At 35.8% G+C, this 23,193-nt stretch overlaps 1 protein-coding gene across 4 annotated transcripts in view; it reads left to right on the top strand.

Moving 5' to 3' along the window:
• nphs1 (NPHS1 adhesion molecule, nephrin) overlaps window positions 1-23,193 on the top strand; it is a 74,323-nt gene that overhangs the window by 32,397 nt on the left and 18,733 nt on the right. For all 4 annotated transcript variants that reach the window (XM_043259971.1, XM_043259968.1, XM_043259970.1 and 1 more), the window contains exons 6-18: window positions 2,605-2,727; window positions 3,009-3,090; window positions 5,006-5,109; window positions 6,930-7,051; window positions 9,671-9,842; window positions 10,424-10,581; window positions 13,121-13,262; window positions 13,569-13,693; window positions 15,442-15,610; window positions 16,087-16,216; window positions 17,107-17,279; window positions 19,737-19,877; window positions 20,325-20,462. In XM_043259971.1, coding sequence (XP_043115906.1) covers window positions 2,605-2,727; window positions 3,009-3,090; window positions 5,006-5,109; window positions 6,930-7,051; window positions 9,671-9,842; window positions 10,424-10,581; window positions 13,121-13,262; window positions 13,569-13,693; window positions 15,442-15,610; window positions 16,087-16,216; window positions 17,107-17,279; window positions 19,737-19,877; window positions 20,325-20,462 — 1,779 coding nt within the window. The remainder of the gene's footprint in view (window positions 1-2,604; window positions 2,728-3,008; window positions 3,091-5,005; window positions 5,110-6,929; window positions 7,052-9,670; window positions 9,843-10,423; window positions 10,582-13,120; window positions 13,263-13,568; window positions 13,694-15,441; window positions 15,611-16,086; window positions 16,217-17,106; window positions 17,280-19,736; window positions 19,878-20,324; window positions 20,463-23,193) is intronic.

Here is a 23,193-nt window from a genome sequence, read left to right as displayed (position 1 = left end):
AATACTAATTAAATACAGTTAAAAACTGTGCACTCGGTGTTCTGGGTAGTTTTTGTGCTTTGGGAATTATGTTTTTTTCAAATAAAGCCAAAGTAACACTCATATTGCATACAGCACACAGTGAAAATAACATGAATATGACGGTGGGCAGAGGCATTTGAAATCACGAGTTTCAAGTTTGCTTTTCTATTATTAATAAAATCAAAGCAATCATTGTAATACTTTTTTTGCAAACATTTTAAGTTCTTTGTTTAACTGTTCATTCTGATTATTAGATATGCTTTTATCCGTATTAGACAGAAGTGAATGACGGTGGCGAACAAAAGGGGGAACGTGAGTACTTCTTTCTCAGCGCCGTCAAAATAAAAGTCCCGCCTCGGACATATCGGCCAAACAGAAACATTTATCGGCCTTGGTGATAGATATATCGGTCGAACACTAGTGAAAAAATAGTCATAATAAATTGTAAAGTAAACAGTGGAAAAAAAAACAGGATAGATGGCAAAGGTTTTTTAGTATTCTGGGCCACGGGATACATATTTTACACAGCCTGTATGATTTATTAATTCATGCATTTATCCAACAAATAATAACGTTACTCAAAAATAAAGTCTATCACGCTCACCAAGGCTGTGTTTGTCTCATAAAAAAAATAGTAAAAAGCACAAGATTGTGAGATGTTATTGCAATTTTTTAAATACAATCTAAAATGTAATATATTCCCGTGATGCTAAGCTGAATTTTCATCATCAGCGTTATTACTCTAGACTTCAGAGTCGCATGATCTTTCAAAAATCATTCTGATATGCTGATTCGCTGCTTAAGAAATATTTCTTATTATTATCAAACACTTGTGCTGCTTAATATATTTAAGGAAAGCAAAATATATGTATTTACATAGTTGCCTATAAGCTGAACATACCGATATGAATGACAACTCAAAAAGTGGAACACAAAGTGGGAAGCCCTCAGACTTGGATTGTTTTTCTGGCAGATGATAAAACGGGTCTGAATCTGCTAGATTTACACTGAAAGATGGACTAAAGCCATATGCAGAGCGTATCTGAGAATAAAGACTTGAAAGTAGACTCTTGACTTGGCTATAATGCCTTAGCAGCCACATAGCAACATGCTAAAAACCGCTCCGAACGTGTCTGCGCTCCCAGTGGTGTTCTCTGCATTGTGTCATTGTGCATTTGCATTGAGTTGAACTTTGCTTCACTTCGTCTCTTTGGCTAATGCAGTCTCAGATCGCCAGCCCTCATGGAAAATGAATGACTTCTGGTCGCTTTGTTGCTGCAAAGCTCTGTCAGTGTGAATGCGCTCAACATTAATGAAGTAGTGTTTATTGCTTTGGTCAGGACATGGTGTAAACCAAACTCTGACTTTATCCTTACCGATGAAATATGTAATGTTTTCACTGATTAAATTTCTCCTGTCCCGGTATAATGTGCAGTGTCAACTATACTAAGCATCACTAGTTTTGTTTTCCCCTAAAGAGAATTTGAGATGGGTTTTTTTTTATACATGTTTTTCAGTATTTGGAAGATCTGCAAAAAAAATTAAAAAAATTAAAATACACGTATAAATGCACATACACACATTTATTGTAAAAAAAAAAAATAAATAAATAAATATATATATATATATATATATATATATATATATATATATATATATATATATATATATATATATATATATATATATATATATATATAAATGTATATATGCATAATGTATAAATATAAATGTAAAATGTATGCTCCTATTTATTTGGATGTAAAATATACACATTTCTTGAATTTATTACATGAGATGCTGATAAATTCACTAGACTTATTACGATTATTGTTACATTAATATTTGTTCAGAAACGTATTTTAATTTATTATCAATAATTTATTTAATTTATTATTATTTATTATTAATTAATCAAAATATATATTTTTGAGCGTTTTATTCTCGCCAAAGCTGCATTTATTTGATCAAAAACCCATATATAATGTTAAATTATTGGTAAAAATAAAAATAGCCATGTTATAATTTTAATTTGCTTTGAAATGTAATTTTTTCATTATGCATCAGAAATATTTCTAATATGGCAATTTTGTGCTGAAGATGCTAGAAGAAAGTGCGGGAGAATGCCTTTTATTTGAAATGTTTGTCTTTTGTAACTTTATACGTATGCATGTGTGTGTTTACTGCCTCTTGTAGAATTGATTTATCCATACATGCTTTATTATGAAATTTATGCACAGCTTAAGGATTGTTATTTTGTTCTTATTTTTCACATATGAAGGAATGTGTTAAATGTACCGACCCCAATCATTTTCCACTATAGCGCCCAAACCCCTCAAATTTAGCTTACTTTGTGTGGCCGTTTCGTGAATTTTGTCTCCCAAGTAGCCCGCTCCGAAGCTCAGAAACACAAGCGTATATGCGCGTGCTCGGGGTCTGCTCGTGTGTGTGTTCTAAAGCTCTGAAATATCTCTTCAACCAGACACCAAATGAGTTCACAGCTTGCAATAAAATAATATATTGTGACAATCCCCTGCCGGTTAATCTCCCCTCACCTTCTCCACACTCTCTCTCTTGTCTAAGTCCCGCCCTCACAGCCGTACATCCAGCTGGAGTCTGATGAGCCGTGGGTGGAGGGAGACGAATACACGGTGACCTGCATCGCTCCTGATGCAAAACCTCCTGCGGAAATCACCATGTTCAGAGGTATTCCGTCACTTAAGAGCCAGGCTCTTTATTACGTCCATTAAGCTGGGCTCTTATGAGAGAATTACACTGTAGATACACAACGCCGATAAAAGATGAAAACTCTCGCTGGGAGCTTTCAAAGCAGTAGCTGTAAACTCAAACCAAGAGGCTTCATGATTCATTTACTAAGTTTGTGTCACGCCATCCCTTGGCAAGAAGCACCCCGAGGCAGCCTACTGACTCTATAACTTTTGTGTTGTTTTCTTTTTTTCTTCTTCTTCTTTTTTTTTCTTGCTCAGATGGAGAGGAGCTGACGGAAACCAGTTCTTTCACAATGTCAGGCTCACAGGATAAACTTCAGAACACTCACGCTGAAGTCGTGTAAGTCTGTGCGCAAACAATAAAGATACAGAAGGTTCCTTGCCGTTGAATTCTTGTCACCACTTTAAGTTTTATCCTGTGTCCTTCGCAGTTCGTCTTCTTTAAAACAACTAAGGCCATGTTTTATATAGTGTACAGAAAGGCAAAGACAAAAATTGTGGTTAAGATTTTAGCCTTTTTGAAAAATTTTCAAATCTTAATTCACCAACACGTGACTTCAAGCGGTATTTTAAAGAACAGTTATCCCCGAAATTCACATCATTCTAAACCTGAATGGTTTCATTTCTTCTATGAAACATAGCAGAATGTAAGCACATCTCCCAAATCTCATTCATGATCGTCTTCAATTCAGAATGTTGTTTTTAGTGCTATCAAACGATTAATCGCTTTCAAAATAAAAGTATATGTGTACTGTTTATTTATTATGTGTGTGTATATATCTTATTTATGATTATGCGTATATATAAATACACACACGTGCAGTATATATTTTAAAAGTACAAGTATTTATATGTATATGATAATATGTTATGTATAAATATATTTAATATATAAACAGCATATTTTTCTTAAATATATAAATGCATGTGTTTGTATTATATATTTACAATACACATATATTATATAAAAATAAAACTTTTATTGATTTATTGTGATTAATTATTTGACAGCATTCATTTTTTAATATATAAAAGATTATTTATAAGTGAGAAACTATGTGATATGTAAAGGTCACATTTTCTTGGTTAAAGAAACATTACATTACCATTAAACACTACCAGGATAATAAAAAAAAAACATATATTGTATATTTACATTAATGTATTATTTTCTAATTATTAGTCATCAGAGCTGTGTAAACACTGGACATAGAACAAACATTATGATTGATCACAAAAAGATCATGTTTTCAGTTTGATTTTGATTTTGACTTGACAAAGCGGTGAGATATAAGTGTATCAGTTCTTCCTTTTTTTTATTAGTCTTCTTATTAATGCCATTATATTGTTAATTCACACTGCTTTGTGAAAATGCATGAACATAAGAGGCAGAATTTATCGCACAAGCCCATCATAGCCACTCATAAACAGTCATACTGAATTATATAACGGCAGAGGCATTGCCTTCCCTCACGTAACTTTCCCCTATTCATTCTCAATTACCCAATACATAGCATGCTTTAATGGAGTCGGTTAAAGTGGGATCAGCGGAGGCGAAAGCAATGCAAACTGCTTTATAGCTAGGCCAGAGGGGAAAGATTTTAAGTGAGTTATGAGCTGAATTTTCATATTTTCCTTTTGCAAAGCTGTCATGTGTCTTGAAATATAGCCCTAAAGTGTCACTTTTTTGGAATTGAAAGTATCCATTCATTTTTAGTTTATGCAAATGAGCAGCCTGGACATTCTGCCTGACGTCTTCTTTTATTCTATAAAGAAAAAAGATCATACAAGTTGGGAAGATTTGCGAAATGGAATTGATTCCTTCAACTGTAGAGTCTCCCGTAGTAGTGTGCCATTTCAGTAGTGATATACTCTAAAACCACATGTTTTCTTTACTAAAGTCTTTTTTTTTTACTACTTTACATGCAGCATAATTACCTTTACTGACCTAGATTTTGCAGCCTCATAAGTGCTTAGTCTATGAGCAAATCCTGAAATCCATGTGAAGTTTTTTTTTTTTTTTTTTTTAATCTTCTGCATTCCACTTTTGCTGCACTCTTGAATAAGGTATTGCTGACAAATCAAATCTTGGAGGCCAGGTACAGTTAAGTGTACGCTGGCAGCACTCCAGGCTGGAAAATGGAGTAAAGTTATGAGCTCAGTGGGTTTGTGGGTAATTGTGGCAACATCAGGGATGAGAGAGTGGCACAGTGTGAAACGCATTAACGCAAGTCAACCCTGCTCTCTCTTTACAGCATCAGGGCACGAAGTTCAGACAACGCACGGCAGCTGACGTGTCGAGCGAAGAACCCAGCCTCCCCTCGGGTCCTCGAGACTCACGTGACCATGAGTGTATACTGTAAGAACCCTGCAATTGGGACTTAAATTCACACTGATTGCGTTTACACCTAATAATGAATCATTAATGGTGATTTTTTATTTTAGGTAGTTGACTTGGTATTTGAATTCTCAAGTCAAGAGTATAATTAAATTAAGCGCATGCTGTACATAATGAAAAGATTTTCTCACACAATTCTCAGTTCATGGACACAGCTATGCGGCTCATAGCCAATTGGGTCTTTTTCCTGTCAAGTAATACTCTTGGTCCTTTCACTATGAAAAGAAATTTGCCCTTCACTCTGAGGCGATAACACTTACCAGGTACCAGGAGAACACTCTGAACCACTAAAAGCAACATGAAGCAATGTCTGCCATTTTACTTCCACAGTGTGACTTATTTTCTGGTGATATAGGATATTTCATAAGAAAAAGAGTCTTGATTTTATCTGCTTGTATGACCACAAAATTTAATTTTAAGGGTTGGATCGTATTTGGTTGGTTGGATTGGAATTCTTACAGTATATGGATATGTTAAAACAAAAAAAGGGTTTCTCGGAGGAACACAAATGTCTCATTACCATCGTGACATTTCAGATGTGTCTTTTTTCTGCAAAGCATCAAAGATATACATAAAAAAGCTTCTGTCCGCACATTATAAGTACTGTTAATGAGATTCAAAATACGTTGAACCCGACTTCTATGGTATGGACAAGAAACACTGAAAAGTTTTTGACGATATCTTTTGTGCATACTTTTTTTTGGTAAACCAAGCCTTTATGGTATCAACTGCAGGTTGCCATGTTCTACCAAGTAGGGTTGATATACAGTTCATGTTAAATAATAATAATAAAAAGGTCTTTCAAATCAGTTTAGAGCATCGTGTTTTATCTCATGCTTTTTCCGCGTTATGTAAGCTTATCTATTGTATTATTAGGTGAGCTTTGAAAACCTAGTGCACGTTTTAAATTCCATGTGATATGATGCATTTCACAGGCATAAGCTTTCACCGAAACGCCAATCACATTTTTTCTGCTCACTAAATTTATGCTTTAAAACACTTCCCTCACCCCAGCTCATGGTTCCATTACCGCCCAGCCAGTGCAATAAGTGCTAATGTAGCAGAACCGATGGCCAGCGACGCTGTCTTACTCAGCATGCCTGGCCCATCAAATCCAACTTTCCACTGCCCATTTTCATCTGCAGCAGATTGTGAGCAAGACGGCACTTTGTCATGGCAGACTCTCATCCGTCCATCGTGCCCGCTTCCAAACTGATTGGGGCAATAACAAAGAGCGGCCCAGCCCCATAATTTATTTTATGGCAAATGTATTATTCAGGAGCCCCACTGTAATTTATTCATGTTCCACATTGCCTTATTACGGTTTAAACATCTGTTATTTTGGTTTATGGACTGGTGCCAGTGTGTGGGTCGCTCTTTATACTTAATGGTTTCATCAAAGGGACAAGCGATGTCTTCCCGCTGCACTGGCGTTAAATGTCCTCGATTTAACAATGTTGTACAGGACTAAAATAGAGTCACGCTCTTCCCGATGCTGTGATGCTCAAACTTGCGGTCGTTTTTTTCAACCTCGCTCTTTCTTCTTCTTCCTCCACTTCATCTCTCGTGACTGGCTCTAACATGAAAAGACTCCCGTCTTCACAGAACAAAGGCGAGATCTTTTGTTTTAATAATATTTTCCCTCCTTCTCACACATGATCCGTTCCTCTTTTCATTTCTTCTTGAGAATATCGCGAGCCGTGGTACGGTGCATGCGAACACATACGAATCATTCAAACTTCTGTCTATTGATGTCGTAACCCTTCATTCACTCCGTTCAGTTCCCCCGCAGGCTCCTGTGATCATGGGATTAGAAAATGAAGAGCTCAAAGCTGGTTCCTTTGTCAGGGTGGTGTGCATGTCATACGGGGGCAACCCGCTGGCCACTCTGCATTGGACTAAGGTGAGAGAAACATGAGAAATTCATCCTCGGTTGCCCTTTTCTTTTTCTGGAGTAATTGCTTGTACTCTTCCTTTACTTGAAAAGGATACGAAAAAGACCTTGAGTTTGGTTCATAGTTATTGATTCAATTTTTATATTTTATTCTTTTGGGATTATTATTAAAATGCAGTGGCTGCCTCTCACTTTTAATGGAAAAAGTCAAAAGATAAAGGCTTATTTTGTTTATATGAAGAGCTTTAATTTGTGTTTGTGTGTGTGTGTGAAAAATATTTTGTATTAATAAGTTACTCTCAAAATTTCTTTTTATTTGCTTAGTCTAAATGATGTTGTTTTTTGTAATGTAACAAATTTGACTTTTTTGGTTGATAATTAGAGAAAACCACGCTGTCACAGGGTTTAATGCAAAATGTGGACATCATGTATAAGCAATATCGCATGAGTGGATGCAAGATTTAGCCGAATATCAGTACGGCTGTGATTCAGCGGTAGGCACGAGAAAAACGAAATCACGTTGAGGATATTAGGATAATTTTATAGTCTATCTAGCATATGTGATAGTTCGCCAACCAAAACCATGGGATTTGTGCCTCTGAAAAGTCACGGGACAACAAGGTGTACTGCATTCATGGAAAGTGCCACTTATATAAATTGGTTCAAATGTTACGTTAAGCAGGTAGCTGTTAGATGAAAAATGATGGGCTGCATCATTCAGCCATGCGAGAGCTGTTTACCAAAACGCTTTGCAGACCAATTACCATGAATGTAATGCCAAAATAAGGTCACAGTGGAATGTAGGTTGCTAAAGTAATTTGAAGCCAGGTGAAATCTGGCAGGTGCACAGTAGTTGCTATATTCTTTAAATTTTCTCAACCTCGGAAATTATAAAGCATTGGCGTCTCAAACTGCTTTATAAATGTGATGCAAAGCTTCAGTGCCACGGAAAATTCTGCTGAGACTGTGTCGGAGGACTAACTCAAGATAACAGAATGCATATGTTCACAAAGAGACTATGCTGAGAGCACAGAATGAACAAAAGCAGTGCTTTTTATAAAGGCCATTCAACATTTTCTTAAAGACGCTCTGTGAGTGGCTCTCGGGTAATGTTAAGTGGACTGCCCTTGTGTAAATTTTTCTCTTAAACAGGACATTAAGAAACTATGATGAATGTATTTTTTTAATTCACCCATTTATTTAGCAGTTTGGGTGTGTGTGGGTGTGTGTGTGTGTGTTGGTGAATCACTAAACTCAGCAAGCCTAGGGGAAAGCTGAGAGCTGCAACTAAGAACTTTATTAAACGGCTGTGTTTAGAGACAGAGGGAAGATGTCAAGCTTTAAATCATTTGCAAGTGAAGTCTAGGCCGCTGAATCTACTTTTCAATTCATGTAGTGTCCCGCAGACAGGCTCACAGCGGAGACTCTCAGTTTACTTTGATAAAATGTGTCAGTCCTGACATCTCTAATAATTTTCAGCTAATGCAAATGTTAGCGTCTGCAGCACTGTTGACTGGATGACTGATCTCAGACACATTGTAAAGAGAAGTATTCTAGTAAAGTAAACTGTGCTTCTGTCTGTCTATCTATCTATCTATCTATACACATCTATCTATATCAATGTGTCTATATGCACGCCAACGAATTAATCAACACCACAAGTTTGCTTTTTTATTTGCTGTACCGCTTACATTTTCAAGAGACTGGTCTGGATAGATAAAGAGATAGAGTCTTGTCTGTCTGTCTAGTCTAGTGTAGTCTCATTAAAAAGGTGTGTAAGTAATATGCCAAATACAAACGAAAACTTGTAGTATTGATAGGAAAAAAGGGATTTTGTCACGTTTTTGTGATAATTTTTTCACAGAAAGGAAACTGTGGAAAGCAACATACTATCTGTTTTCAATATTTTATAAAAGCATGTTTTTCTCACACAAACACCAGTTCCATCATTATTAACTTGACAACGCAGTCGGTACTTTATCAAAAGAAGATACTGTAAAGCAAATATCAACGCACCCGCCTCTATGTCCCCGTTGGAACGCAACTGAAGGACAAAGCCTTTAATTTACATAATAAATAATAGTTTAGCATTCAGATACTTTACATCGAAAATATTATGGAACATTTGGATTTGTGCCGAAGGAAAGAGTTAGGACACACGAGCACAAAGCTCCATTTCGCAAACAGTTGAATGCGCAAGTCTTTAAAGTATAATCAGCGCATGCATAAACACACCAAAGCCCATTTTTGCATAAGAGTGTTTGTTTTTATTCAGTGTACTAATTATACGCACTTATGAGATTGGGGTAGGTCCGTCTGTCTTTCTATCTGTCTGTACATATGTCTGTTCAGTTACTGAAAAAATGCCTAGATTTTTATGTCTTGTTTCTAGCCAAAATATCTAAAAAATCTTCAAACAAGAAGGATTTTCAATGCAAGTAAATAATATAGTCTTTTTTGCAGAAGACAATATTTTGTTCTTGTCTAGAAAATCCTTCTTGATTTAAAAAATTCGATATATTTTGGCTGGAAACAAGACAAAAAAGCAATTTTTGCAGCGTGTCTATCCATTCATTCACTCATTTTTTGCCAAACCATTGGTCTATTTGTATCACTAATGTTTTTCAGAACGGAGAGGTCCTGTCTACTAGCTGGGAGGAGGACATTGTGTCACGTCACTCCAGTAGTGTGTTGAAAATGGTGGTAAAGCCAGAGGACAATCATGCTGTGCTGCGGTGCGAGAGCGTCAACCAAGTGTCTACTTCACCGATGTCCCTCACACGTTCTCTCACTGTCCTTTGTGAGAACATATTATAGCTAATAATCTTAAAAAATCTTCTGCTCAAAAAAAACCCACCAAACATCTAAGAAGGCCACAATCCTCTTGTTGCCAGATGTTTTTAAAATAGCCTTAAAACAAAAGCTTGATCTTTCATGACACACTGTCACTTACCATAAGCCAATTACACATGGCTGTATCATGGCTGACAAGTAAATCAGGTCAATACTTGCAAGTTCTGTAATCTTTCATTAACAGAGGATGGTTCATGACTGTCTTGTCACAACACATTGTAATGTCAAACAACCCTTTCTTATCTCAAATCTATGTTCATTGCCGCTTATTGAGAATGTACCCTAGCGCACACAAATACTGATACCGTTTGGTTGTTATTAGAAGATCTCTCTAGACGCTTCGCTCGCCATTACATTGATCAGCTAGATCATTATTTCAGTACTCTGAAAGGATCATGTGAACATACCTTAATAGTCTCAAATCCTTTGTGGCATCACTAGCGTGTTTAAACTATTTGCTGGAAAGAACTGCTGACTGTCCATTTATCTCGCTTCTTTTTCTGTCGTGGTATTCACTTTTTCTCACAGTTGAGCCAACCGAGATAACGTTACTGGGTTCATTTGAAGCCACAGAGGGAGAGGAGATCAATCTGTCCTGTTACACTTCCTCTAGTAATCCTCCGGTCCACATTCGCTGGTGGCTTGGGTTCAAGGAGCTCAACAGAACGAATGTTACCATCTCTGAGGTATTTCACTTCAACTTTACAGCCAAGATTGAAGGTGTTTATAGTTTGATGCAAGTGCAAGTTTTATTGTAAAACTGTTTTTAGTGGCTCTAAAATAAAATTTATTTAGAATCTCCTTTATAATGTTCATCAAGCTGATTTGATTGTTTAGGGTCTTAATGAAAATACATACTTTGGTTAACGTTCCTCAATGGTAGTGTGAAAAACACCTTCTTTATCCTGTCAAAATCAGCTCTGTTTGCATTCTAGTCCATGTCTCTTTAAATGCTAATGAACTCTGCTGACCCCACCCTTTATTCTGTGGGTTTGTGCATTCTCGTAAAAACAAAAGTTAATCACCTTCATTTTAAGTGGCATAGATATCAGGATTAAATGATGAGTGCTATATTCATTATTACATCCAACAACAAAACACTTCAATCGCATATTTGGAGACATCTTGAGTCAACACAATGGTGGACAGCTTGCTCAGTGCGGGTCTAAGGTAAAAAGTCCTTTCAATCAATTATTGTGGGAGGAGCCTGTGCAGAATTACGTCATTCTGACAAGAAATCTCAATCTGAGGGGATTTAAAAAAATTAAAAAACACTGCATGGACACACAGTACATCTTTTTATATTTCTTCTTTTGCTGGAGGAAAGAAGATCTTTACAATCTTTTGTTATTTTGTCCAGGATCCTTTACACAAGATACTCTGCGTGTCAGTATATATATGATGATAGCAAGCATCACCCATCATACTCATTTGTAGTTGCTTTGTAGCTTTTTTTATTTTTGACACTGTTTCTATATCTTGCTTTTGATAGGTCCATCAACAATACAAACTACCATCTAAACACTCTCACGAGCAATTCCACCGACAGCGAAAAAGCTTTGTGAGGTGTAGCGCCTGGTTAAAGGAATAATTCTCAATTATTGTGCGAAATAAAGCCGGCGAGCCTTGACCCAAGAGTGATTCAAAGTCTCCATCAAGACTCTGCTTTTACTTTAGATTCTATTAGTTACTACATAATATTCTGTGAGATCAGGGGCTTTTAGAGTCTCTCTTTTTTTTAATCTCCCGCTCTTCCTCTCCAGAGGTTGTTTTGAATGAAGCATAAGTGAATAAAAGCCGACCCGAGGCTGCTCTGCGCTTTACAGAACCCTCCTTGTTCATTTGGAGGTGTTTTACATCTGATTTTACATTTAGATGCTGGTGTTAATTTTTTTTTTCTCTCAGAGCTACTTTTTTACGATACATTTTTCTTTTGGCTGTAATTAACCATGAAGCCAGGGTCAACCCTCTAAGCAGGTGTCAATTAGAGCTTAGCAAATGAGCAGAATTAAAAATGTTGCCAATTAAAATAAGGAAAATGATCAAGGTAAGGCTCCTTTTCAATACTTTCTCCAGAAGGACATTTAGAAATAAGATGGTTTTTAAAGTCATTTTCTGTCGCTAATGTCTAATCTATGTATTCAGCGTTTCAAAACCTTGGTTTTGCTAAGTTTGCCTCACTGAAACATGTTCATGCATTTAGTGAGATTATAAAAGCCACAATGGACACCAACACTTTTGTAATTTTTTTTTTTTTTTTGCATTTAATCATCAAACTGCAGTATCTCTGATTGAACATTTGATGCAAATCACAGAAGTATGATTTAATGGTTCCACTCCTGTGTGCAAAGAGTGCACTTACAGCAAGTAAAATAAGTATTGAACGAGTCACCATTTTTCCTAGAAAATATTTTTATACAGGTGCTGCTGACATTAAATTTCCATCAGATGTTGATGACAACCTAATAATCCATACATGCAAATACAACAAACAAACAAGTTCAGTAATGTAGTTATGTGTAATGAAATGGAATGGTATAGGCGAAAGTAAGTATTACAATGTATTTAATATACTGTACAAAAGACTTCTTCAGCCTCAATAGCTGCATGCATTGCTAAAGTGTGATGCTGGCCCATTTTTTCACATAAACAGTCTACAAATCTTGAAGGATCTATGGGCCTCTTCTATGAACTCTGATCTTTAGTTCTTATTTTCTATTGGATTCAAGCCAAGGTGATTGAATCCATTCTAGCAGCTTTATTTCTTTCTCTAAAACCAACTGATGTGTTTGGGACTATTGTCTTGCTGAAATGTCCACCCTTGTTTCATCTTCCACCGTCCTGGTGTTGGGATTGAACCAGCTAATATTATTTTCCACTGACAGGGTGCAGGATTGCTTTGTAATTACTGATATATTTCTGCTATTGTCTTGGCTTTCCATGTACCTTCCTTTCTTCATGTATTTAATACTTTTTCCTTGTGTCATTTGGTTTTATTATTCATAACTTAATTTCTGAAGTCATTTGTTTTACAGTGTATGTATGGGTTACTTGGGTTGTTACTGACATCTGATGAAAATATCATTTTAGCATCCCCTTTATAAATATATCTTCTGAAAAAAGTGGCGACGAGTTCAATACTTACCCACTGAACATTCCTTGTAATAGCCCTTTACATATAGCACATGAAAGTGAAAGGTCTCAAATGAAATATTTGTTTTGCAGGGGTATAATGGTGGAATGATGACAGTGTCTAACTTAACACATAAAGTCTCACGTGAGGACAATGGTCTTTCTCTCACTTGCGAGGCGTTCAACAAAGGCACCCGCTTCTCTGGCGTTCGGTCTGAAGAGCTCATTGTTTACTGTGAGTTTTATCTAACATTGAGGTACTGTAGAATGATCCAAGATAATGTCATTAACTGACTTGTTTAAATACTGGAGTTTGATTCCAGGGAACTTTTTTGAAAGAAATTTACACTTATTTTTTAAAGGGATCTTAACGATGGCAAACTTTTGAACAGTAATGTATTTTGAGAAAAAATGTATACCTATTGTACAGTAATTGAATCAAAGCTTAAATATAAGTGTAATCATGTGCTTCATCGACATGCTAATATGAATATTGTTTGAGTTGATGTCCGTTCCTTTTTCCCTATTCTTTTTTCCTTAGATCCTCCTCAGAAGGTGTGGTTAGATGCTCCTCCACCAAATGTTTTCTTGCACTCTGGTTCAGTTCTTCGTTTGGTCTGTTTCTCCAGTGGTGGGAATCCCACAGGTCAGCTGGTCTGGTTGAAGGTGTGTATAGTATGAAAGTTTTTTATGACACACACAGAGCCGATCCACCCTACACTCAAATTACGCGTGTTGCATAAGACCCCTGTACCACCAGGTTAGAGATGATTTCTTTTTAGTCAATTTTTTGATTTATGAAAACAGGATTGTTTAAATATGGAAGCATTTGTGTAGGAAAATTCAAACTGAAATTCATTATTCAAAATGGAAACACTTTATACTAGGGGTGCAGTGGATCTCGGACCAGCCTCCATGGTCTGACACGCACGTGATTTGCAGATTAACGGTTAGGTTTAACCATCATAGAGTTAAAGTTATCATATATATAGTACACATTCAAGCAATTTTTACCAATTAGATAAAGAAGTCGAATCGGTACTCGTGCTCCGTTTTCTGTGCTCAGCTCCTGCGCACACACCCATGCAGAGAAAGAGATGTTTAAACTCTTACACGGATAGATACACATTTAATTTCACAACTTATAAAGCATTAAAATTAGTATGAGGTTTACATATTAAGACTAATGTTAGAAATGACAAATGTAAATAATATTCCATTTTCATTTTAATTCTGCACCAAATTTTGAACATGTGAGGTAATGGAAAATGTAATTTTAAATAAGATATGCATTGCCATTTTGAATATGACATTGCATTTTGAACGCTGCATTGTCATTTTGAACACTGCATTTCAAATTTAATGCAGTCGGAGTTAAATTAAAAATTGTCCTTGCACTTTAAAGCTCTATCATTGCTGTAGACAACTGGTTCCCTTTAACAGTCTAAAACATGTTAAATAAAGCGCACACAAACGTAATAAAAAACCCGTCACACGACTCATGGGGGGAATTAAGGCCTCCAAGTGAATCCATGTGTTTTTAAAAGATAAATGTGCATATTTCAAACGGAGCAAACACTATTCTCTCACTTCTGCTTACTGAGGCGTATACATCACATAGGTCTCTGGGAAATGTAGGAGCAAAGGAAACAAGGTTTCCTTGCTTTAGCAAAGGGAAACCAGTCTTCTCTTGGCATATATCAAAATGCTTCGACATTTTTCTTTACAAATCCTGGATTTGTGCTTCTAAATCATGACTGTCGTTTTATTTGTTCTCTCCCTGTGCTTGTCACTAATGATGCAATGCGCGTCATCCGCTGGGACTGCTGCCCCGTGCCAGTCAGTAGAAGTGAGAAAAAGTGTTTATTACTTTTGAAACATGGATATTTATTTTGCAAAAACGCATGGATTCGCAACAGGGGACCTTTATTCCCCATTACTCACATAAAACTGTGAGTTATGTCTCAAGTGAACGTAAGAAATTTGAAAAGTAATCAAATACTAGTCAGTGTATTATATATGTGCATTCCGTAATCATCTATTACTCAAACAACAATAGAAAAGGAGAGAATTATTGTTCATGACTTTATGAATCAGTTTGTTTCAATTATACGGTGAAGTCTTTGCAGTGCTTTATTTTTTAATCAATTTCTGTATGCTATTATAGGCTAAATTGTTTTTGTATTTTTTTTTATTTTTTATTGTATTTGTGTTTTATTACATACAAAACTGCTCTGAATGAATAGTTTAAGGGGTTTGGAGAGCATTTTGGTGATTTAAATTTTTATGAACGCACAGTCAGCCGTCACCAGCACAGTTTTGCTTAGAAGTTAAGGATCGTCTCTGGTTAAAATATGTTTCGTTGAAGTAGGTCTGCTGGTAAATCGTCCTTCGTGTCTGTGTGTGAACTACAGAACAATAAAGTCGTGCAGACCGCATCTAAGCAGGTGTCTTCAGAGCGTGGTGTGTCACGAGAGCTGCTTCTCATCCTCCAGCCCAGCGACAATCTGGCCACCTACCGCTGTGACTCCTCCAACAAAGCCAAGAAAGTTCTGTCCACCCAAACCAAACTCAGGGTTCTGTGTATGTTTATAAATCCCACACACAGCATACTGTAATGCAACACCGCTTTGTGTGTGGTGTACTTCTTCCCTTCTTAACTCTTCTAGAGTGTTAGTGGCTGGTTAACACAAACTGTCACTTTTTTGTCATATTTTTGATGGAATAAAATATATGCAGTTTTTGTGATATTGGTGATATAAAAAAAAATCTATTTCTATTTATTGCAATATTTGTCTAAAATACTAAAAGCAATCAAAGAGTCCATCTTTTTTATGTGTGCAGCAAATAAAACTGTCAGTTGAGCATAATATCCTCTTAATATCTTAATATCCTCATCAATCATGTATGAGGTTGTTAATAGATAAGTTTAGAACTGCTTTGTTTGTGAGTTTGGATGAAACTATGTGGTAAATGACTGTTATCACAAATTCATTTGTGTATACGCTTTAAAAACAGTCTCGTAAAATTAGTTGTTCTCTGTGTTGTCTCTCGATCAGTTCCAGCAATAAGCGTGAAGATCGTGGCCAAGCAGCAGGAGCTACGCAGTGGTCAGATGCTGGACCTGGACTGCCTGGCCGGAAGCAGCAATCCCACTGCAAATATCAGCTGGAGTCTGGGCCCCACCATGTACAGAAACTCACACATCATTACACACATGCACAAATTCACCCACAGCTAATACTGTATTACTTAGTCCAGCACTCCCAATGGGATTTTGCCATCCAGCTGATTTATTCACATCGACGGACTGCAAAGCATTGCCCCTTTATCCACAAAACACAGGCAAATACATGTGAATTTTGCTCTAAAATTACCCAGGACCTTTTTAATGCTGAGAAGTGTGCAGTGGTTGATGGCTTCTGATGTGTACCTATACAAAAAGAGCAAGATTTGTGCATGAGGGCTCAATAATAGCTCTTTACAGAAGCAGGAAAGTGTGAAATGTTTGCAAAGGCCGATGGGCGGTCTGGCAGTCCATCCCAAGATTTTTTTTTTTTTTTTTGTGCTTGTCTGTATTCGTTTTTTTTTGACCGGCAGCCGGTGATCACTAAGTCATTACCTTGTTAGAGTCTCTCTAGCGCTGTCGATATGTGGCCAGCTGAAGGAAGAAGACTTCATGGCAACTGTGAGCAGATCAGTTGTAGGTTTTTGGTTTTTTTTACCAGCTAAGCCAAACGTTATGGCTCTGCTTTTATTTCTAAAGAAATTCAGCTATAAAACCACAGTGTTTGTGAGCGGAGGAGTGGTCCGCTTCGAGTTTTATAGGTTTTCAGTTTTGTCGGATGGTCCCTGCGGGGCCCTAACGCATGTCGGGCAAACAAAAAGATTTCACAGCAGGTGAACACTGTTACTGTGAAGGCCTTTATCGAATATTCATAGTCTATTTTTGCGATGTTAGTCCAAGGGGAGGTTTTTGAAATTCTTCTTCTTTATATAAAACGTCCATGTGAAATAATGCTGTAAATTGTCTTGTGTCTTTTATGAAGCTTGTCTCTCTCTCTCTCTCTCTCTCCCAGTCTGAAGGGAGTTGACCAGGCTCCTAAAAAGGCAGAATTTGGTGGGATGTCCCGAACCAGTAAGCTGTCCCTCGCTCTTGACTCCCATCACTGGAAGAAAAGGATCACCTGTCATGTTTTCAGCAATGTGCTGTCTGAGGGTGTCAACAACTTCTACACTCTCAATGTGCTCTGTGAGTTTTCTGATCACGTTTGAATGTGATTTAATTGATGATAGGCAGCCAGCTGAAAGTCTTGCAAAAACGCATTGTCGTAATATAGTCAGCAAAATTGTGCATGAATAATTGCACATCGGTAGATAATCAATGAAATATTTGGCAGAGCTAAGTAAAGCTTTGAATAGACATTGCGAAAAGCGCATAGCTTTACAAAAAACCTTATAACTTATAACCGGCTTTATATCCGTATTGTTGTACATAAATGCTGATGAAACTGGTTGTAAATTGATTTATTTATTTTGTTTGTTTGTCTAGAAAAATAGTTGGACAATTTGTATAATTATTATCTCATATTTAAATCCTGTATGATCTCATTCATCCATTCATTAATACCTAATAAAGAAAGGAAAAAAAGATAGAAATAGTAAAATGATTTATTTATTTATTTGCCCATAAACAATTCAGTTTATCGATTTATTCCTAATGGGAAATGTATTTATTTATTTATTTCTATATTTATAAATTAATACAAATTAAATATATGAATGTTGGATTAATTTACTGATCCCATAAATATCTCATTATTCATAGACACACAAACCAATAAATAAATAAACAATTTATTCCATTTATTGTTTCATTAATTACTTATTAATTTTATTGTTGTTTGTTTGTTTTTTTTGAGTAATGCATATATGAAATCCTTGCTTTTAACATGTGTTCGGTTGCTACAAGCTCTGGCAAGCATTCTGGTGTATGTTTGAATGAGCCTATACCTCCTAATGCGTATGGCGAGTGTGTGGTGATGTGTGTATTTCTGTGTGTGTATGTGTGTCTTTGTGTCTGCAATGATTATGGTTTGACTTTGATGTTGTTTTGTCTGATCCAGCCAGCCACCTCTTCAAAGCCTGACACGCTTTGTGAGCATGACGGAATGTCACTGTGTGTGTGTGTGTGTGTGTGCGTGTGTGTGTGTGTGTGTGTTTGCATACACTCTTTGTCTGTTTCAGAACCTCCGCAGTTTATGATTCAAATATCTGCCTGTGTAAGAACAGACCATTAATTATCACTTTGCCGGCTTTATTGTGTTATATTAAGATTATATTTCATCTTTCACTTTCTAAGTGTGTGTGTGTGTGTGTGTAAGCGTATTTAAGCTTCCGCGTGTGTCTGCTTGTAGATGTAAGCAAATCGTTTGTGTTAAAATCTGCATCTGAATCCTCATTCGCTCTGAAATGACACAATGTACATTAATGAGACAAAGACACAGAAGCCCCCCAGAGAGATCAACAGCACAATAAATCATACGCCTTATTCACAACAGACCAGTGCAGCGCACGCCAGACGCTAGAGAGGAAAACAACTCGAAATCTGCTGCTTTCTTAAATCAGTTCTTATAGCTGCAAAATTAACTTTTTGCCAAGTGTGAACAAAGAAAATTGGGAATTTCTGAATATGTGTGTGTGTGTGTGTGTGTGTGTGTTAGACAGATAGATAGTTTACATGCACCTTGCAGAATCTGCAAAATGTAATAATTACTAAATAATGTTTAATAAATACATTGATAAAATAAATAAGTTGAGTTTAAACACTGCCTTTGAAACTTTTGTCCATCAGTATTCAGATTAGGTTCATTCTGTTAAAATATTTTCACCCCCTGGCTTTAATGCTTAACTAGAATTATCAATTATCATATTGCCTGGTTATTATTACTTATAAAGCACAAAATTTGCTAATCCTACCCAATATATAAACTTAACAGCTACCTTACTAACTGTTAGTAGCAAGCAGATAGGAGTTCATTGAGGCAGATATTCTAATGAATTAGTTAATATTATTAGTTGAATTGAATTATTAGAATTATTGAATTATTAGGTAATAGCGAGAATTCGACCTTAAATGTGCTGTATGTAGGATTTTGACTCTACACAAGCATAAAAACACATTTTTCAGATATTTAAGATACATGTCATGTTAACATACTTGTTTATTTGAAAAAAAAAATTCTACAGTCAATTATTCTCCATTGATATGTGTCTCCAGTATTTTGAATTTTGGACTGCAATACCTAAATCAACCACTTGGTGTCAATGCTACATGTAATAAATGTGAACAAATGTATGTAATATGCGTGCATTTAAAAGCTATTATAAGGATTTGAAATGTAAAAATGTGAAATTTCAATAGTAAAACATTCTAAATAGTTGGCTTTCTAAATAAATAAAAAAATTAAATATAAATGTTTGCATCTGTGTAATTAATGGGGTGCTAATGGCAGGACAGAAGAGGTGCTAGTCTTTAATTAGAGTTGCTAATGTATTATGTATTTATTGCTAGATATGTTTTTTTACGTACGGTATGACGAGACAGGCAGCTTGCTTTGTGTGACTGCTGTGTTCATTGTCAAGTCGAGAAATATGTTTGCTTACATATTAGCACCTCGAATGTGATGCATCTGTGTGTGAAATTCAGTTCCTCCGGAGTTTTCGGATGAGCAGCCCGATGAGGTCCAGGTCACCGAGGATGAAACGGCCACGCTTCCCGCCAAAGTCTTGGGCAATCCGGACGAAATCACCTGCGAGTGGATTTTTCAGGGCGAGAAGCTGTTGAAAGGTAGCAGACAGCACTACATGACATTACGAGCCGTGTCGCCCTCACAGGCGCTCTAAACACTCAAACAGACGTAAACACACATTGCCATATGCATTCTGAATAAAACATCGATGGGTTCTGGCACTGCAGCTCGGCAGATGTGATCTCGTGCTAATGTATGCAGCCTAAATGAGCGTCGCTGTCGCTCTGAATGCGACACGGCGCTTCCGGTCTTCATCTTCGTGTTGAAAGCTACCCAGCAGTCTTGTGTCGCGGTCCCTGCGGTGTTCCTCCAAAGAGGTTTCTCTGGGAGAAGGGTTTTAGCGGATAAGCCAGCTGTTTCAGCGTGTGCGTGTATGCTAGCAGGGTTTGAATAGTTTTGTTTGGTTTCGTGGATTCGTGTTGTCACAGCTCTGTGATTCACCTGTTCTGTGTGGGTTTTGTCACGTCTCTGTATGTTTGTGACAGAAAGAGATCCTCGTTATCACTTCGACGACTGGACCCTGGAAATCGTCAACGTTTCTCGGCGAGACGGGGGCGATTACATCATTGAGTGTTCCAATGCTGAGGGGAAGAACCGCACAAAGCTCAAGCTGGATGTACAGTGTGAGGAACTCAAACTAACTTTGACACCTCAGCCTAACTAGGAGAGATTCAACAAGTTTGAAAGCAAAAAGTTCTCCTCCCTGAAAGCCAAATGCTGTAGTAAGCAAGAAATAGCCATCAGAACATACAGGGAAGGTTTGAAAGTCAAACATTCAAAATGTGTGACTTAATACTTGAAAATGAGGATCTAGAAAATGTACAAAAAATACAAATAATTAATTATTCATTTAAATTTGTATAAATATAGTAATAACAGTTTATACAATTATTATCCATGAGTGTTAGCATTACAGTAAAACTAAAACTAAAAAAAAAAAATTATTCCAGTAATATATAATATATATATACACACACAAGTACTAATAATTTATAAATATAATGTGTGTGTGTATATATATATATATATATATATATATATATATATATATATATATATATATTTTACTGGAATATTTTTTTGTTTTTGTTTTAGTTTTACTGTAATGCTAACACTCATGGATTATTTTATTAAAATGAAAACATAGTTTAATGCAAAATAATAACATTTTAAATAATTGTATAAACTGTTATTACTATATTTATACAAATTTAAATGAATAATTAATTATTTGTATTTTTTGTACATTTTTCTAGATCCTCATTTCCAAGTATTAAGTATCTACATATCTAATATAATACATATTTTACATACTTTTATTTATATATATATATATATATATATACACTTATTTAATATTTTTTACTGATTTTTAATTAGCACAATTAAATAGACTTAACCACACCACTTTATTATGATTATTATCTTTTTTTTTTTTTTAGCAGGATTTAGCAAATGAAACCTATGAGATTTCTTTGAGGCTCTGAACCTATGAGATTTCACTCTGGGCGGAACTAAACAGTTTGATGTGACAAAAAGCAGGCGCCAAAAATGTCTTAACACTGTTGACAGTCATGGCTGGTTGAGAACAAACTCACCGAAAAAAAAAAAAAAAAGACTAATCTTGGCTAATAACCACTAATGCCACGTGAGTTGAAGACGTTAGCATATAACACATGTAAAATAAATGCTTAATATGTATAATGCTTATTAATGAAATCAGGATGTGTGAAAAGCAAGTTTAAAATGGTCATGGATTTTTTTTTTCTCAGTGTAAATTACCACAGAAGTTGTGCCGCGAAGCCAATATACGCTGTTCTCAATATTTGTACCACATATTTATTTGCCAATTCAAGCCCACACTCAGAAGTACACACACTTGAAAGTGAAATGAAGAAAAAGAGAGGGACGCAGAGAGAGAAAAAGAAAGAAAGAGCACTCCCACTTCCTTAATGATTTAATAATAGCACTCCTTCAAATCTAGGCCTGCATGTTCCTGCAAATCCTTCTGCGCTAATGGATCTCCACGTCCTCATACAATAGCATCTGACAGTGCTAGATATTCATTATGTATGGGCCATTTGAATAGCTTTTACCAATGGTGCTGTTTTCCGTGTAGGCCCCCCTCTTTCTGCCCGTTAGGAACAATGCAGAGGAGGATTGTACACGCCAACACGCCAGAGATTACGCTGGTGGTAATGGCCCACTTGGTTGAGGATATGATCCTCCTGGGGGCAGGGATGGAGATGAGGCAGAGGAGTTTGCTGTACGTGCCTGAGGCAACCATTTTAGGACCACTTTTCTAGGAACTTCAATGCAACTTACTCTACTGCATATGAGGGGAGTCAAAGCACTGTTTTATATATATATATATATATATATATATATATATATATATATATATATATATATATATATATATATATATATATATAATTTTTTATTTATAAATATAGAATTGTGTTTAGTCTGAATGTGGTTTCATTATTGGATTTTTTTAGATTTTAATTTTCATGTTTTCTCATTTATTTTAAATCTTAGTATTTTTTGTCTTATTCATAGTCAAAATATTATTATATATCTTTTGTGTTTTATTATATATATATATATATTATTATATATATTTTTATGTGTGTTTTGTAGTTTAATACGAACTATCAAACTTAATTTTTGTTACTGCAGTAATACTAATACTTACTATATTTCTATATTTATACTATACTATACACTGCTGCATATTTAAACAAAAGCAGTTATATTATATTATTTCCTTTTTTAAAAAATATGTTATATTTTTATTTTGATATTTTATATATTCAATAAAGTTTATTTATAGCAAATGCAATATTTATTGGATTTGTTTTAAACAAATATTTAGTTTTTGCTGACATTTCATGCAGATGGATGGATTTTTTTTTCCTTCAGGTAAACGCAAGCTGTGATGAGTAAATGAAGTGTGGGAGTGCATAAAATAAAGAATTAGGCATTTAATTAACAGAAACCACTAAAGACAAATAACTGTTGGTGGTACAACTCCATCTGGGTTTATTTACTCATAGAAAAATGGCGCTGAGGCCATTTGGTTAAATTACGTCACGTAAATTGAATTATGCAGCAAGTTATGAAAAACACAGCATTGGGGTTAGTAGTAAAAACCTTATGAGGGTCACAGACTTCAAGAAATTAAAAGATATCCAAAAATACAGGTTTTATTGCGCGCCACGAAATAATTAACCGTCCATTTTCTCTGCCATCTCAACCCAGTTCTTGACATAAAAAGCTTATTTAAACTGCATTGCGACTGTGTTTACGTGCGGTTATCTGCGAAACGTTCTCGCTAAGCGTACAGTTACC

The sequence above is a fragment of the Puntigrus tetrazona genome, chromosome 15 (assembly GCF_018831695.1).
Source record: "Puntigrus tetrazona isolate hp1 chromosome 15, ASM1883169v1, whole genome shotgun sequence".
Classification (NCBI taxonomy): domain Eukaryota; kingdom Metazoa; phylum Chordata; class Actinopteri; order Cypriniformes; family Cyprinidae; genus Puntigrus; species Puntigrus tetrazona.
Note: the sequence above shows the minus strand (reverse complement) of the source record. Positions and strands in the feature narration are given on the sequence as shown.